Source organism: Salmo salar, chromosome ssa24 (genome assembly GCF_905237065.1).
Source record: "Salmo salar chromosome ssa24, Ssal_v3.1, whole genome shotgun sequence".
NCBI classification, from domain to species: Eukaryota; Metazoa; Chordata; class Actinopteri; order Salmoniformes; family Salmonidae; genus Salmo; species Salmo salar.
The window spans coordinates 7,992,324-8,008,768 of record NC_059465.1 but is presented as its reverse complement, the minus strand read 5'-3'; the positions used below and the strand labels follow the sequence as shown (position 1 = coordinate 8,008,768).

The following is a 16,445-nucleotide window of genomic DNA, read 5'->3' as shown; positions in this document are numbered from 1 at the left end:
GTATGATTTTTAAGTAATTAATTAGCATTTTATTGCATGACATAAGTATTTGATCACCTACCAACCAGTAAGAATTCCGGCTCTTACAGACCTGCTAGTTTTTCTTTAAGAAGCCCTCGAGTTCTCCACTCATTACCTGTATTAACTGCACCTGTTTGAACTCGTTACCTGTATAAAAGACACCTGTCCACACACTCAATCAAACAGACTCCAACCTCTCCACAATGGCCAAGACCAGAGAGCTGTGTAAGGACATCAGGGATAAAATTGTAGACCTGCACAAGGCTGGGATGGGCTACAGGACAATAGGCAAGCAGCTTGGTGAGAAGGCAACAACTGTTGGCGCAATTATTAGAAAATGGAAGAAGTTCAAGATGACGGTCAATCACCCTCGGTCTGGGGCTCCATGCAAGATCTCACCTCGTGGGGCATCAATGATCATGAGGAAGGTGAGGGATCAGCCCAGAACTACACAGCAGGACCTGGTCAATGACCTGAAGAGAGCTGGGACCACAGTCTCAAAGAAAACCATTAGTAACACACTACGCCGTCATGGATTAAAATCCTGCAGCACACGCAAGGTCCCCCTGCTCAAGCCAGCGCATGTCCAGGCCCGTCTGAAGTTTGCCAATGACCATCTGGATGATCCAGAGGAGGAATGGAGAAGGTCATGTGGTCTGATGAGACAAAAATAGAGCTTTTTGGTCTAAACTCCACTCGCTGTGTTTGGAGGAAGAAGAAGGATGAGTACAACCCCAAGAACACCATCCCAACCGTGAAGCATGGAGGTGGAAACATCATTCTTTGGGGATGCTTTTCTGCAAAGGGGACAGGACGACTGCACCGTATTGAGGGGAGGATGGATGGGGCCATGTATCGCGAGATCTTGGCCAACAACCCCCTTCCCTCAGTAAGAGCATTGAAGATGGGTCGTGGCTGGGTCTTCCAGCATGACAACGACCCGAAACACACAGCCAGGGAAACTAAGGAGTGGCTCCGTAAGAAGCATCTCAAGGTCCTGGAGTGGCCTTGCCAGTCTCCAGACCTGAACCCAATAGAAAATCTTTGGAGGGAGCTGAAAGTCCGTATTGCCCAGCGACAGCCCCGAAACCTGAAGGATCTGGAGAAGGTCTGTATGGAGGAGTGGGCCAATATCCCTGCTGCAGTGTGTGCAAACCTGGTCAAGAACTACAGGAAACGTATGATCTCTGTAATTGCAAACAAAGGTTTCTGTACCAAATATTAAGTTCTGCTTTTCTGATGTATCAAATACTTATGTCATGCAATAAAATGCATATTAATTACTTAAAAATCATACAATGTGATTTTCTGGATTTTTACCTATGATAAAAATTACAGACCTCTACATGCTTTGTAAGTAGGAAAACCTGCAAAATCGGCAGTGTATCAAATACTTGTCTCCCCACTGTATATCGACATAACCTGAAATGCCGCTCAGCAAGGAAGAAGCCACTGCTCCAAACCCGCCATAAAAAAGCCAGACTACGGTTTGCAACTACACATGGGGACAAAGATCACACTTTTTGGAGAAATGTCCTCTGGTCTGATGAAACAAAAATAGAACGCTTTGGCCATAATGACCATCGTTATGTTTGGAGGAAAAAGGAGGACGCTTGCCAGGCGAAAAACACCATCCCAACTGTGAAACACGTGGGTGGCAGCATAATTTTGTGGGGGTGCTTTGCTGCAGGAGGGACTGGTGCTCTTCACAAAATAGATGGCATCATGAGGGGGGTAAATTATGTGGATATATTGAAGCAACATCTCAAGACATCAGTCAGGATGTTAAAGCTTGGTCACAAATGGGTCTTCCAAATGGACAATGACCCCAAGGATACTTCCAAAGTTGTGGCAAAATGGTTTAAGGACAACAAAGTCAAGGTATTGGAGTGGCCATGGCAAATCCCTGGCCTCAATCCTGTAGAAAATTTGTGGGCAGAACTGAAAAAGCGTGTGCGACCAAGGAGGCCTACAAACCTGACTCAGTTACACCAGCTCTGTCAGGAGGAATGGGCGAAAATTCACCCAACTTATTGTGGGAAGCTTGTGGAAGGCTTCCCGAAAAGTTTGACCCAAGTTAAACAATTTAAAGGCAATGCTACCAAATACTAACTGAGTGTATGTAAACTTCTGACCCACTGGGAATGTGATGAAAGAAATAAAAGCTGAAAAATAATATTCTCTCTACTATTATTCTGACATTTCACATTCTTAAAATAAAGTGGTGATCCTACCTGACCTAAGAAGGGAATTTTTACTAGGATTAAATGTCAGGAGTTGTGAAAAACTGAGTTTAAATGTATTTGGCTAAGGTGTATGTAAACTTCCGACTTCAACTGTATATAAGTATTGCAATATAGGCCTAATTAAGTTATGGTATTAAGACTAAACAGGATGTGCTCTTAGGCCTGCAGCTCAATGGTGGTTATACAAGGCTGCTATACTAAGCCTACTAATGATAATGACATTATTTATTATTATAATGATGATCATAATACAAATAGCAATAATAACAATAAGAAGGAGATCAAGAAAAATGATTATGATACATTATTTTTGAGACAATTTGGAACAGTATAAACAACACTAAATACATTATAAGTTATACCATAGAGGGTTTTATTACAGCATAGCAAAGATTATCCGACATGTTGTGTTGCGTGAGGCTATTAAACAAACACTCAAACAGGCAACAGAAGCAGGATCTGTCTTATGGATGATTTATAAAGCCAGGCACATTTAACAGTTAGGCTATTGATTATAGACCTAAATAAGTTGGGGGGTCCTCTCTCCTCACCTTCCTTAGACAAATAAGGCAAGGGCTGTTTTCTCATCTCCTAACTCCGCTGCTGCCTCCGCCGCATTGTTTTCAACACCAATATGCTGGTTGACTTTGCTATTCGACCGCTATCCGACGCGGGAGAAAGATAATTTGTTATAAAAGAATGCTATTTTTATAAGTGTTGCACCATTGTCCTTAACCATATACAATTTCAGCAGCACATGACTTAGTTGATGGACTGTGCCATCCCCACGGCCTCCACAATGGATTAGTCCACTGAGAAAGGCGCAAATCAGACAGGTGTCTTGTACTCTATGAATATTTAAAAACAAATTAGCCACTGCTCGATTACAGAAATCTCGGTCGACTAACAGCCAATCAACCAAACAATGGACCAGTCGACTAAATGGGGTCAGCCCTAATCCACTTAATCCTTTCTTTTCTTTTTATCCATTGAACCTTTCAAGTGATGCCTTTGAGATTCGGGGCAGCATTTTGCAGCAGAAAATGGCAGTGAGCAGAATAACCCTAATACTTCAAATGAATGGAAAAGGCATATTATTCTATGCCAGTTCCAAATAGTGCAATTTGCGGTTGATCGTGTGCATCACCTTCATCACGCAGATTACAAGACTCGGGTGAAATATTATTCCCCTTATAAACGCACATCTTTGACGAAACGTTTCAAATGTAATTGTGCTTCAGACTGTAATGAGTTTTACGGTATGTATTGCACAGATCTGTGCTCTTTTGTGTGACGAAAACGCCAACCTCAAACTCTCAAAGCCTTGTTCCAAGACATCCGTAATCAAACACCGTCTGAAGATGCTGTCCAGTATCCTGCTGTGACTCATCTCTCCTCTATATAGGTCTGTAATGTCCAATATACCTGCCGTGCTCTGGCCCAGGTTGGTCCTGAAAGTATGTAGCAAAGCCCTCACTGATCTGCAGGTTGCTATAGCAGCAAACATAACAACACATAGCTGTCCAACCCATCCACTTATTGCCCTTTGACTGGCTCTGGGTAGACATTACCCCTAAACACAGATCTAGGTTCAGCTCACTTTACCCCAATCATAACCTTAATCATGAGGTGGGGGAAATGCATAAACCTTAGGTCAGTGTGTGTCTGGGAGTAAACTCATCCGTCTGGTCCAGAAACTGTTTTGACACGGTAGAGCTGATAGTCTAGTACCTGCTGTGCCCGGGCCCAGATGATGTCCTCCAGGTAGGTGGCAAAGCCCTCACTGATCCACTCCTCTGTCCAGTCCCGGGCCCCGATGGCCAGGCCAAACCACGAGTGGGACAGCTCATGGCACAGACGAGACCCACACAGAGACAGGTCCCGCTCTCCTCCAACTCCATCTCTCGCTCCGTCTCCCTCTCTCTCTCCACACAGCACACTCTGTGACAGGAATATGATGTGGGGGCTGCGGGGGGGGGGGGGGTGAGAACAGGCAAGAATGAATAAACATGAACATACACGGGCATGCAGGAAACTAAAAGATAGGTATAAGCGCAAACACATCATGTATATAGAGAGAACAAGGAAAACCCCACTGAATGCTTGAAAATCACGAACCTAGCATGCACGTCTGGGCACACACACACACACACACACACACACACACACACACACACACACACACACACACACACACACACACACACACACACACACACACACACACACACACACACACACACACACACACACACACACCTCCGCTACCCTGGAGAGAGATCAACAATTGGTAGGAACGAACCCAACCTATGATTACAGAGAAGGACATAGCCCTAACGACGCCATGACGACTGTGTGTGTGTGTCTGTGTATGTTTTCTTGCATATGTGTTTGTGTTTGTATGTGGGAGACATCTCCTCGACTACAGCCTATCCCCGTCTGTCTCCACCCCTGCTTTATAACCCATAATGTCATTGCAGAAACATGTTTGGCAGAGAACCTCCAGTCATCATCCTGTCTGTCTGGGTAAACCAAAGAGGTTAATTGGTTCGCCCTCAAAAATATGTCGCAAAAAGCTTACTTAAATATTCGATGTTTTTAATTTTTTTACTGCATTAGGGATAGCGTACATAGACGTTTCGGCTTTCTTCGGTGTGTAGGTAGATTTTAATTTCATTTAAACCAGCATTTTCCTGTATCATCACTCTACCACCTACCACGAACCCAAGCACTCTGGTCTGTCTCGGTTTAGGTTTCACATCATTGACCTTATCTTGACAGCGTAGGCGAAAACTCTCAGGTCACTGCTGTAAATGAGAATGTGTTCTCAGTCAACTAAACTAGTCAAATAAAAGGTTAGCAGGCAAATAAACAAAAAACTTCAGATCCAACAACTTTGCTGGAAACGGTGGAGGTCCAATGTTTTTCATTTGATTTTACAGTCGCTTGGAGGCAGTTATACGCCGCGTCCCAAGTGGCACTTGTTTCCCTTTATAGCGCACTACTTTTGACCAGGGCCCATAGGGCTCTGAGATTTGGGAGGCTTTCATAGAGGACCCTCCTCTTCACCCCAAGAATACGGTGTGGCGAAGTGGATTAAACAATGTTTGTCGTGTATGACCCTCAGATAGGTTCAGGCATACTGTGTTCTGCACTTTAAATAGACATTTATCATATAGATGATATGAGGCGCAGATATGTTTATGTTCCGCCAGAGGAATACCTGGCGTGACCCTTTAGGTTTGACCCCGTGTGTGTGTGTGTGAGTGTGTTGTACATAGTACTATACACTATGCATTCAGCCATGCAGGTGAAATAGGACACAGCGATGTTTGTTCTGCCAGAGGAATACCTTAAACATCCCTTTAGGAATAGACAGCTCCATGTACACACTGCTCAGCAAACTGGATACAGTCTTATCAACACTATCCACCAATAAGAACCTTTAGTCAAAGCTCTGAGCCAATCAGAGTTGAGGAAAGGGGAGAAGAACAGACAGTGGTTTCTATGAAGGCAGCTCCCCTGCATTCCAGCGTAATGCTTAACAAATGTGAGACCGGGTTAGTAGTCCAAGCTCTGACGTTCTACCCTTCAGACCATTATTTGCGGCTGATAAAATAACCCACATTAAGAGAGTTGTCTTTTTTTCCCAATCAACGGTAAATGCTAGGTTTGATGAGGGTTTGGAAAGTTTCTCTGGTTACACGCGATGACAGTAAAACAAACAGCAAACAGCCTTGGTCACGCTGCAGCACAGCTCCCATTCGTGTAGTGTTCTGTTATCTGACATATATACGTGTGTCTACTGTTCGTCCTCGCTTTCCCATACAATAACAAACCAATGTATGGTGCCCCTTGTAAGTCATTTAGGTAGCAAGTATTTCATAGGTTATTACTGTGTACTGACCGTGTCGCCATGTCATTTCCTAGGTGATGTGTAACATAACATTAAGTGCCACAGACATTCCAGTCCGTGTAATAATCAATTGAAATAAATGGGTGAATAGCAAGCGTTATGGTGTGCATTTGAATATAATTCATGCAGGGTTCACAATACACTTACTATAACCATTCTGTCAACACACACACACACACACACACACACACACACACACACACACACACACACACACACACACACACAAGATATAACGACAACAGAATAGCTTCATCTGAGAGTTGTGATATAAATCATGTGACTCCTTTTGAACAGTGAGGTAGAAATTGTCTAATTTGTCATGGCTGACAACCAGGGTCACAGCTGCCAACCTTTCCTGGACCAACTTCTTCCCATCTTAAATAACACCCCTACCCTACCCTGAGGGCCTGAGGCTGGTGTGCGTGAGAGGCAGCCTATTTTTCACACAGAGAACAGCAGAAGAATGGGAGAGGGGTCACAGAGGTGCAAATGAATAGGGTTCTCTTTCCCTGCTCATATAACAGGGGTTGACGATCCATTCAGACACTCTAGAACTCTATACACGTCTACTGTTCACCTGCTGGAAACTCAGGACTTAGAAAACCACAGTTCTCCTCAAAACAAACAGACCAGTAGACAGATTACAATCGTAATCCCTGGGACACACCTAAATGTTTCATGACCCAGTTATAAAAGGTGTGACCCACCATATGACATTGATCTAGCCCACCTAGAATCATTAGCATTCCCCCATTCTATTTCTGTGCTACGGTTAGGACCATGTGTTCATCCCAAATGACACCCTATTCCCTATATACTACACTACTTTGACCAGAGCCCCAATGGACCTAGGTCAAAAGAAGGGCACTATTTGGGAGCAGGAAAACCTCCCAGTCCTACCGATGATATCTATGTTAAACGTGAGTTCTGCTTCAAGGGTTCATAAGGAGGGCCTACTTTCTATGATAGAAAAACAAGCACTCAGAAACACTGATAACCCAATTATTGAGCAAGATAAGTGGACTATGTGGGAAATCAGTGTGTGCAGACACAGGGTGGAAAGGATATATCACACAACTTATTGAAGAGGAAGTCAAACTCTGTCACTGGAGAGGGAGTTAGGATACACAAACACACACACACACACACACACACACACACACACACACACACACACACACACACACACACACACACACACACACTACAGCCAGTCTTCCTGTTCCTCAACAACAACAAAAAATAATTCCCAGGGATAATTAACACATTTATCAGATAGGATACAGGGAATCTATTATACGTGTGGTCTGTGTGTAATAACTCTATTATTAAGGTCAATGTTTAGCATCCTCACAAAAATCTGAAATACATCTAGTTCCACAACTAACAGTGTTTTTATGTTTACCTTGGTGGCTAGTAGCTGCAGATACCGAGGGAAGCAGTAGGACAGCAGCTGCTAAGATGAGCTTTATGAGTCTATTTTCTTCCCTATCTTGTTCCCCGCAATTGGATAAGCGGACCTTTTGTTGTTGGTTTTCCCGCAGTGTATGTGTGTTTGTGCGAGTGTACAACAAAAGAACGTCTTCCAGGGATGGTGCCTGCACGTGCTCTTAGGACGGAGGTTGAATCCGTCAGAGCGGTGACAAATAAAGTCGTCCCACCAGCGGCGTTGGCATGCAACAACAGCAACTTTCATACCCCCGCGATACACACACACACATACACACACACCCTGACTGTCCGTCAGTGACTGCTAGACCATGTCACCTACTGACCAAAAGTGACCTGCATGGTATTGGATATTAAGTCTAGTTAAATTTGACGCTCTAGTTTGACGCTGTGTTGCATCATTTTATTGCACTCTATCTAATGCTTTGGGACATTTTTGTAGCCCACCAAGTACAGTACCAGTCAAAAGTTTGGACACATCTACTCATTACAGGGTTTTTCTTTTTTTACTATTTTCTACATTGTAGAATAATAGTGAAGACATCAAAACTATGAAATAACACATATGGAATCATGTAGTAACCAATGTGAGATTCTTCAAAGTAGCCACCCTTATAATCACCCTTTGCCTTGATGACAGCTTTGCATACTCTTGGCATTCTCTCCAGCTTCATGAGGTAGTCACCTGGAATGCATGTACATTAACAGGTGTACCTTGTTAAAAGTTAATTTGTGGAATTTCTTTCCTTCTTAATGCGTTTGAGCCAATCAGTTGTTATGCCAAGGTAGGGGTGGTATACAGAAGATAGCCCTATTTGGTAAAAGACCAAGTCCATATTATGGCAAGAACAGCTCCAATAAGAAAAGAGAAACGACAGTCCATCATTACTTTAAGACATGAAGGTCAGTCAATCCGGAAAATTTCAAGAACTTTGAAAGTTTCTTCAAGTGAAACTGGCTCTCATGAGGACCGCCACAGGAAAGAAAGACCCAGAATTACCTCTGCTGCAGAGTACAAGTTCATTAGAGTTACCAGCCTCAGAAATTGCAGCCCAAACAAATACTTGACAGAGTTCAAGTAACAGACACATCTCAACATCAACTGTTCAAAGGAGACTGTGTGAATCAGGACTTCATGGTCCAATTGCTGCAAAGAAACAACTACTATTATTTTGTTTCCTTTATATAACTAGGCAGGTCAGTTAAGAACAAATTCCTATTTACAATGACCCCAGACAAACCGTAACCCAGACGACGCTGGGCCAATTGTGCGCCGCCCTGCGGGACTCCCAATCACGGCCGGTTGTGATACAGCCTGGACTCGAACCAGGGTCTGTAGTGACACCTCTAGCACTGAGATGCAGTGCCTTAGACACCAATAATAAGAAGAGACTTGCTTGGGCCAAGAAACACAAGCAATGGACATTAGACTGGTGGAAATCTGTCCTTTGGTCTGATAAGTCCAAATTGGAGATTTTAGGTTTCAACCGCCGTGTCTTCGTGAGATGTATGGTTTCCACCGTGAAGCATGGAGAAGGAGGTGTGATGGTGTAGGGGTGCTTTGCTGGTGACACTGTCAGTGATTTATTTAGAATTGAAGGCACACTTAACCAGCATAGCTACTGTACCACAGCATTCTGCAGCGATACGTCATACAATCTGGTCATGGAGCGGGACAGGACGCCGTGCCTGGACTGGGCACCGGCGCAGAGGAAGGCTCCGGCCATGGAGCGGGACCGGACGCCGTGCCTGGACTGAGCACCGGCGCAGAGGAAGGCTCCGGCCATGGAGCAGGACTGGACGCCGTGCCTGGACTGAGCACCGGTGCAGAGGAAGGCTCCGGCCATGGAAAGGGACTGGATGCCGTGCCTGGATTGGGCACCGGTGCAGAGGAAGGCTCCGGCCATGGAGTGGGACGTACCGGGCTGGGAAGGCGCACTGGAGGCCTGGTGCGTGGAGCCGGCACAGGTTGAACAGGACTGATGACACGCTCCTCAGGGCGAGTGCGGGGAGCCGGCACAGGACGTACCGGCTGGGAAGGCGCACTGGAGGCCTGGTGCGTGGGGCCGGCACAGGTTGAACCGGACTGCTGACACGCTCCTCAGGGCGAGTGCGGGGAGCCGGCACAGGACGTACCGGGCTGGGAAGGCGCACTGGCCTGGTGCGTGGAGCCGGCACAGGTTGAACCGGACTCATGACACGCTCCTCAGGGCAAGTGCGGGGAGCCGGCACAGGACATACCGGGCTGGGAAGGCGCACTGGCCTGGTGCGTGGAGCCGGCACAGGTTGAACCGGACTGATGACACGCTCTTCAGGGCGAGTGCGGGGAGCCGGCACAGGACATACCGGGCTGGGAAGGCGCACTGGAGGCCTGGTGCGTGGAGCCGGCACAGGTTGGAGCTGGCACGATCTCCCTCCTCCAACTGCTCCATCGACTCCCAGACGGTCTCTGGCTCTCTCCTCAGCTCGGCTGACCGCCCCTTGTGCCCCCCCCCCCCCAAAAAAAAAAATATTGGGGTTGCCCTTGGGCTGTTTGTGGCCGCGGACCCCGGCGTCGTCGCTCCTATACTCCTTGGCGACTCCCGCCAAGGAAGGGTCTCGCATCCACCCAGTATTTCCTCCCATGTCCAACTCTCCTTTACCTCCTGGGCACACTGCTTGGTCCTGTAGTAGTGGGATATTCTGTCACGATCGTCATTTAAATAATCGGACCAAGGCGCAGCGTGAGTAGAGTTCCACATATTTATTACAGTGAAACTTCAAAACAACAAAGAATGAATGATCGTGCAAAACGTAGCGCACAAAGGCACTCACACAAAAACAATATCCCACATCGCAGGTGGGAAAAAGAACACACTAAGTATGATCCCCAATTAGAGGTAATGATTCTCAGCTGCCTCTAATTGGGAACCATACACATACACCGTCATAGAAATAAACTAACTAGAAATCCCCCTATTCACGCCCTGACCTAAAACACCATAGAGAATCCCGAGGGCTCTCTATGGTCAGGGCGTGACACTTAGTGGGATTATCACTTGTTTTTCAACAGGACAATGACCTAAAACACACCTCCAGGCTGTGTAAGGGCTATTTGACCAAGGAGAGTGATGGAGTGCTGCATCAGATGACCTGGCCTCCACAATCACCCGACCTCAACCCAATTGAGATGGTTTGGGATGAGTTGGACCGCAGAGTGAAAGAAAAACAGCCAACAAGTGCTCAGCATATGTGGGAACTCCTTCAAGACTGTTGGAAAAGCATTCCTCATGAAGCTGGTTGAGAGAATGCCAAGAGTGTGCAAAGCTGTTATCAAGGCAAAGGGTGGCTACTTTGAAGAATATAAAATATATTTTGATTTGTTTAACACTTTTTTGGTTACTATATGATTCCATATGTGTTATTTCATAGTTTTGATGTCTTCACTATTATTCTACAATGTAGAAAATAGTAAAAAATAAAGAAAACCCTAAGTGAGTAAAGCAGTGTGTATAGTCATAAAGAATTTCACTGTCAGGAAGCGAGCAGAAGTCCTGATACACTGTTATAAAACAACCCTGAGCCTTTTTGTCTGTACACTGTAACTTTATGCCACAGAAGACAACTCTGGCTAAAAGTAAGAGGTGTTCGGGGGAAGATCCAGAGTTAGTGCAAAACCAGTGAACGAGTGCTCCTCCATCCATAATTCATCCCTCCATCCTGACCAGAGGCCACTTGCTCCTCAGCAGCAGGACGGCTGGATGCATTATGCATCAGGTCCTATCATGGCTCTGTAATGACATCCCACCACCACCCACTTACAGAGAGAAAGAGAGAGAGACAGATACAGAGATGGAGAGAGTGTGTCTGGGTATGGGTGTGTGTGTCACCGACTGAAACTCGGACTGCCCCAAGAGGCAATTTGACTTCCTCTTCCTCCTCCCTGAAGAGTGCCACACACACGCACACATCAAAACCACCTTTGAGGTCCCCGGTCTCAATAAGAAAGAACTCAGAGAGCAGAGTGGCACTCCCTAATATTGGCTTGCGGGAAGTGTTGTCTGTTGTTTTTTTCTCCCTGCTCTGACTCTGTGGGCTTATTTTTCGACACAGGAGACTATTTGACCAATCTCCTACCCTCCGTCCTTTTTTAACAAGTCTGACTTCAAATGTCTGGCATTCCAGCCTGGCTGACGATCAGTTGTGTGCTGCTGTGCTGTGTTCTGTTCCCAGGCTGGCCCCAGAGGCCCGGCCAAATGCCACTCCATGTAGGGCCACATCACATGCAGGGCCCGCATCACATCCTGAAAATACTTATCACTGCAGATATCAGGCGCCATTACCAATGAGGAGACAGTCACATTCTGTGGTGTAGACCCAGCATATACACACATACATACACACCCACATACACACAAACAAAACCAGACAGACACACACACTCAGAGTCACCCCATCCTACCTCACCCACCCACCAACCCACCCACACAGACCCACAGTTGCACACACACACACAGCTGGTTCTAACTGAGTTGGTATACGTGCTGCTGATGTCCAGAGCATAACAGAGCAGAGCAATAGGATCCATATGGACTACAGAAAAACAACACACACAGTTGTGTATTACTATACTTGTGAGGACTTTTTTGCGAACAACAATTGATTCCCATTAAAGAATCCTATTTTTCCTAACCCCTAACATTAACCCCTAACCCCAATTCTAACCCTAAACCCTAACCCTAAGCCTTATTCCTTCTAAGGGCTGTCCAAATGTCTGAACTCTCCTTGATTTGCTATTCTTGGATTTCTGGTCTGCACAAGTATATTACAACACACAGACACAGTAGAGGAGAAGCCACTCAGACATTGTGTGTTATGTATCAGTGTGACCCGCTTTCTCTGCCTGTTAACTTCTTTGGGCTCAACTCCCGTAAACGGGATCGATTTGACAACATCCGGTGAAATGGCAGAGCGCCAAATTCCCAAAAATGTATTACAAATATTTAACTTTCATACATTCACAAGTGCAACACACCAAATTAAAGCTTAACTTCTCATTAATCTAGCCACTGTGTCAGATTTCAAAAAGGCTTTACGGCGAAAGCAAACCATGCGATTATCTTAGGACAGCGCCCAGCATACCAACACATGAAAATCAGATTTCAACCCGCCAGGCATGACACAAAAGTCAGAAATAACGATTTAATTCATGCCTTACCTTTGAAGAACTTCTTCTGTTGGCACTCCAATATATCCCATAAACATCAGAAATGGTCCTTTTGTTCGATTAATTCCGTCGTTATGTCTCCAAAATGTCCATTTATTTGGCGCGTTTGATTCAGAAAGACACCGGTTCCAACTCGCCCAGCATGACTACAAAATATCTAATAAGTTACCTGTAAACGCTGTCCAAACATTTGAAACAACTTTCCTAATACAACTTTAGGTATTTTTTTACGTAAATAATCGATAAAATTTAAGACGGGATAAACGGTGTTCAATACCGGATAAAAACAACGTGAAGCGCGTGACCTGGAGCGCGCATCAAAACCTTAGAGTGCACTAGGCTGGACCCTCGTTCTGAATTGCCGTACTTCTTAATTTCTCTAAAGAAAAACATCAACCAATTTCTAAAGACTGTTGACATCCAGTGGAAGCGATAGGAACTGCAAGCAAGTGCCTTATAAATCTAGATACACATAGAAACCCATTGAAAACACTGTCACCTCAAAAAGAAAAATCCTGGATGGTTTGTCCTCGGGGTTTTGCCTGCCAAATAAGTTCTGTTATACTCACTGACCATTTTAACAGTTTTAGAAACTTTATAGTGTTTTCTATCCAAATCTACCAATTATATGCATATCCTAGCTTCTGGGCCTGAGTAGCAGGCAGTTTACTTTGGGCACGTTTTTCATCCGGATGTCAAAATACTGCCTCCTAGCCCAAAGAAGTTAACTTGATTGCTCCCCATTAGCATTTCAGAGGCCTGCTGTCTTTCAACATACTACAGAATAGACACACACACAGAGAGATAGAGAGTCTAGGCTGGTCTAGGTTCTGAAGCGAATGCAGATGTTTATTCAATCCGTGGTGTTGACGGTATGTAAGAGTCCAGACACGTCCTCAAAGGTCTAGAACCATGACGTCACGGCGGAGGAATGTACATTTAGTAGTGTGTCAGAGATGTTGGAGTAATCAGACAGGAATCTCCCGTCCCACCTCCAGCTGATCAAAATACAGGAAACACCTGACTAGAGCTCTATGGTGTTAGAGAGAACACATGCACACACACAAAGACGCATGCACGGCAGTGCACCGGACACACACACACACCATGTGACCTGAACAAGAAAAACTGAAGGCCTTAATTAGAGTTTTCCCTTGTAAGATCATGTGGTCAGAAAAACCCAAGGGTAATTACCAATGCTATTCAAATCCAACACCGGTGCATTGGTGTGAACAGCCAGTTAGATCGACATTACAGACAATAATAGGAGTCATTTGGTTGTAGGGGACAGATAAGACTCATTAGTGTTAAAGGGAAAGATTAAACCATTTTGAATGTTATATCGTATTTGTGCATCTTTGAGCGATGTTCTACCGATTCCCGGGGTTATTTCATGTTTTCGTGTGTATCTGAGCCCTTGCCATTCACGTTAATAGGATGATGTTTTTTCGATCGCGAGATCTTCTATCATACATGTTAGATTTCAATACCGGCCAGTGTCATAACACGGGAGGTTGTTTTCTCTCGATTGAGTCACTGATCCTATTTTTGCAATATTCCTACCTTGGGAAATGTCTAATTTAACAGAGGGTCCACCACATTTTTCTGCCTCTTCATTGCATGGTGCCGTTGCGAACGTCAGACTCTACTTTGCGAAACACACGATCTGCAGGTTGAACCTGGTGCGATTGTAGACTCCTAATTTACAAGTGCAGTTCGTTTAGGTGATTTTGTATCTACAGTAACTAGCTACTTCAAATTTTATTTTTATTTTTATTTATTTCACCTGTATTTAACCAGGTAGGCAAGTTGAGAACAAGTTCTCATTTACAATTGCGACCTGGCCAAGATAAAGCAAGCAGTTTGACACATACAACAACACAGTTACACATGGAGTAAAACAAACACAGTCAATAATATAGTAGAAAAATAAGTCTATATACAATTTGAGCAAATGAGGTGAGATAAGGGAGGTAAAGGCAAAAAAGGCCATGGTGGCGAAGTAAATACAATATAGCAAGTAAAACACTGGAATGGTAGATTTGCAGTGGAAGATAGTGTAAAGTAGAAATTTAAATAATGGGGTGCAAAGGAGGAAAATAAATAAATAAATACAGTAGGGGAAGAGGTAGTTGTTTGGGCTAAATTATAGATCGGCTATGTACAGGTGCAGTAATCTGTAAGCTGCTCTGACAGCTGGTGCTTAAAGCTAGTGAGGGAGATAAGTGTTTCCAGTTTTAGAGATTTTTGTAGTTCGTTCCAGTCATTGGCAGCAGAGAACTGGAAGGAGAGGCGGCCGAAGGAGGAATTAGCTTTGGGGGTGACCAGAGAGATATACCTGCTGGAGCGCGTGCTACAGGTGGGTGCTGCTATGGTGACCAGCGAGCTGAGATAGGGGGGAACTTTACCTAGCAGGGTCTTGTAGATGACCTGGAGCCAGTGGGTTTGGCGACGAGTATGAAGCGAGGGCCAGCCAACGAGAGGTCGCAGTGGTGGGTAGTATATGGGGCTTTGGTGACAAAACGGATGGCACTGTGATAGACTGCATCCAATTTATTGAGTAGGGTATTGGAGGCTATTTTGTAAATGACATCGCTGAAGTCGAGGATCGGTAGGATGGTCAGTTTTACGAGGGTATGTTTGGCAGCATGAGTGAAAGATGCTTTGTTGCGAAATAGGAGGCCAATTCTAGATTTAACTTTGGATTGGAGATGTTTGATGTGAGTCTGGAAGGAGAGTTTACAGTCTAACCAGACACCTAGGTATTTGTAGTTGTCCACATATTCTAAGTCAGAACCGTCCAGAGTAGTGATGCTGGACGGGCGGGCAGGTGTAGGCAGCGATGGGTTGAAGAGCATGCATTTAGTTTTACTTGTATTTAAGAGCAGTTGGAGGCCATGGAAGGAGAGTTGTATGGCATTGAAGGTCGTCTGGAGGGTAGTTAACACAGTGTCCAAAGAAGGGCCAGAAGTATACAGAATGGTGTCGTCTGCGTAGAGGTGGATCAGAGACTCAGCAGCAGCAAGAGCGACATCATTGATGTATACAGAGAAAAGAGTCGGCCCAAGAATTGAACCCTATGGCACCCCCATAGAGACTGCCAGAGGCCTGGACAACAGGCCCTCCGATTTGACACACTGAACTCTATCAGAGAAGTAGTTGGTGAACCAGGCGAGGCAATCATTTGAGAAACCAAGGCTGTTGAGTCTGCCGATGAGGATGTGGTGATTGACAGAGTCGAAAGCCTTGGCCAGGTCATTGAATACGGCTGCACAGTAATGTTTCTTATCGATGGCGGTTAAGATATCGTTTAGGACCTTGAGCGTGGCTGAGGTGCACCCATGACCAGCTCTGAAACCAGACTGCATAGCGGAGAAGGTGCGGTGGGATTCGAAATGGTCGGTAATCTGTTTGTTGACTTGGCTTTCGAAGACTTTAGAGAGGCAGGGCAGGATATGTATAGGTCTGTAGCAGTTTGGGTCAAGAGTGTGTCCCCCTTTGAAGAGGGGGATGACCGCAGCTGCTTTCCAATCTTTGGAAATCTCAGACGACACGAAAGAGAGGTTGAGCAGGCTAGTAATAGGGGTTGCAACCATTTCGGCAG

General features: G+C 45.2%; 1 protein-coding gene across 6 annotated transcripts in view; it reads right to left on the bottom strand.

The window, feature by feature from the left end:
* Positions 1–16,445, bottom strand: part of aopep (aminopeptidase O (putative)) — a 114,618-nt gene that overhangs the window by 62,194 nt on the left and 35,979 nt on the right. For all 6 annotated transcript variants that reach the window (XR_006761892.1, XR_001323913.2, XM_014171048.2 and 3 more), the window contains exon 6: positions 3,999–4,233. Coding sequence is in view for 4 of the 6 variants with exons in the window: in XM_014171048.2 (XP_014026523.2) it covers positions 3,999–4,233 (235 nt within the window). In the remaining 2 variants the exon portion in view is untranslated. The remainder of the gene's footprint in view (positions 1–3,998; positions 4,234–16,445) is intronic.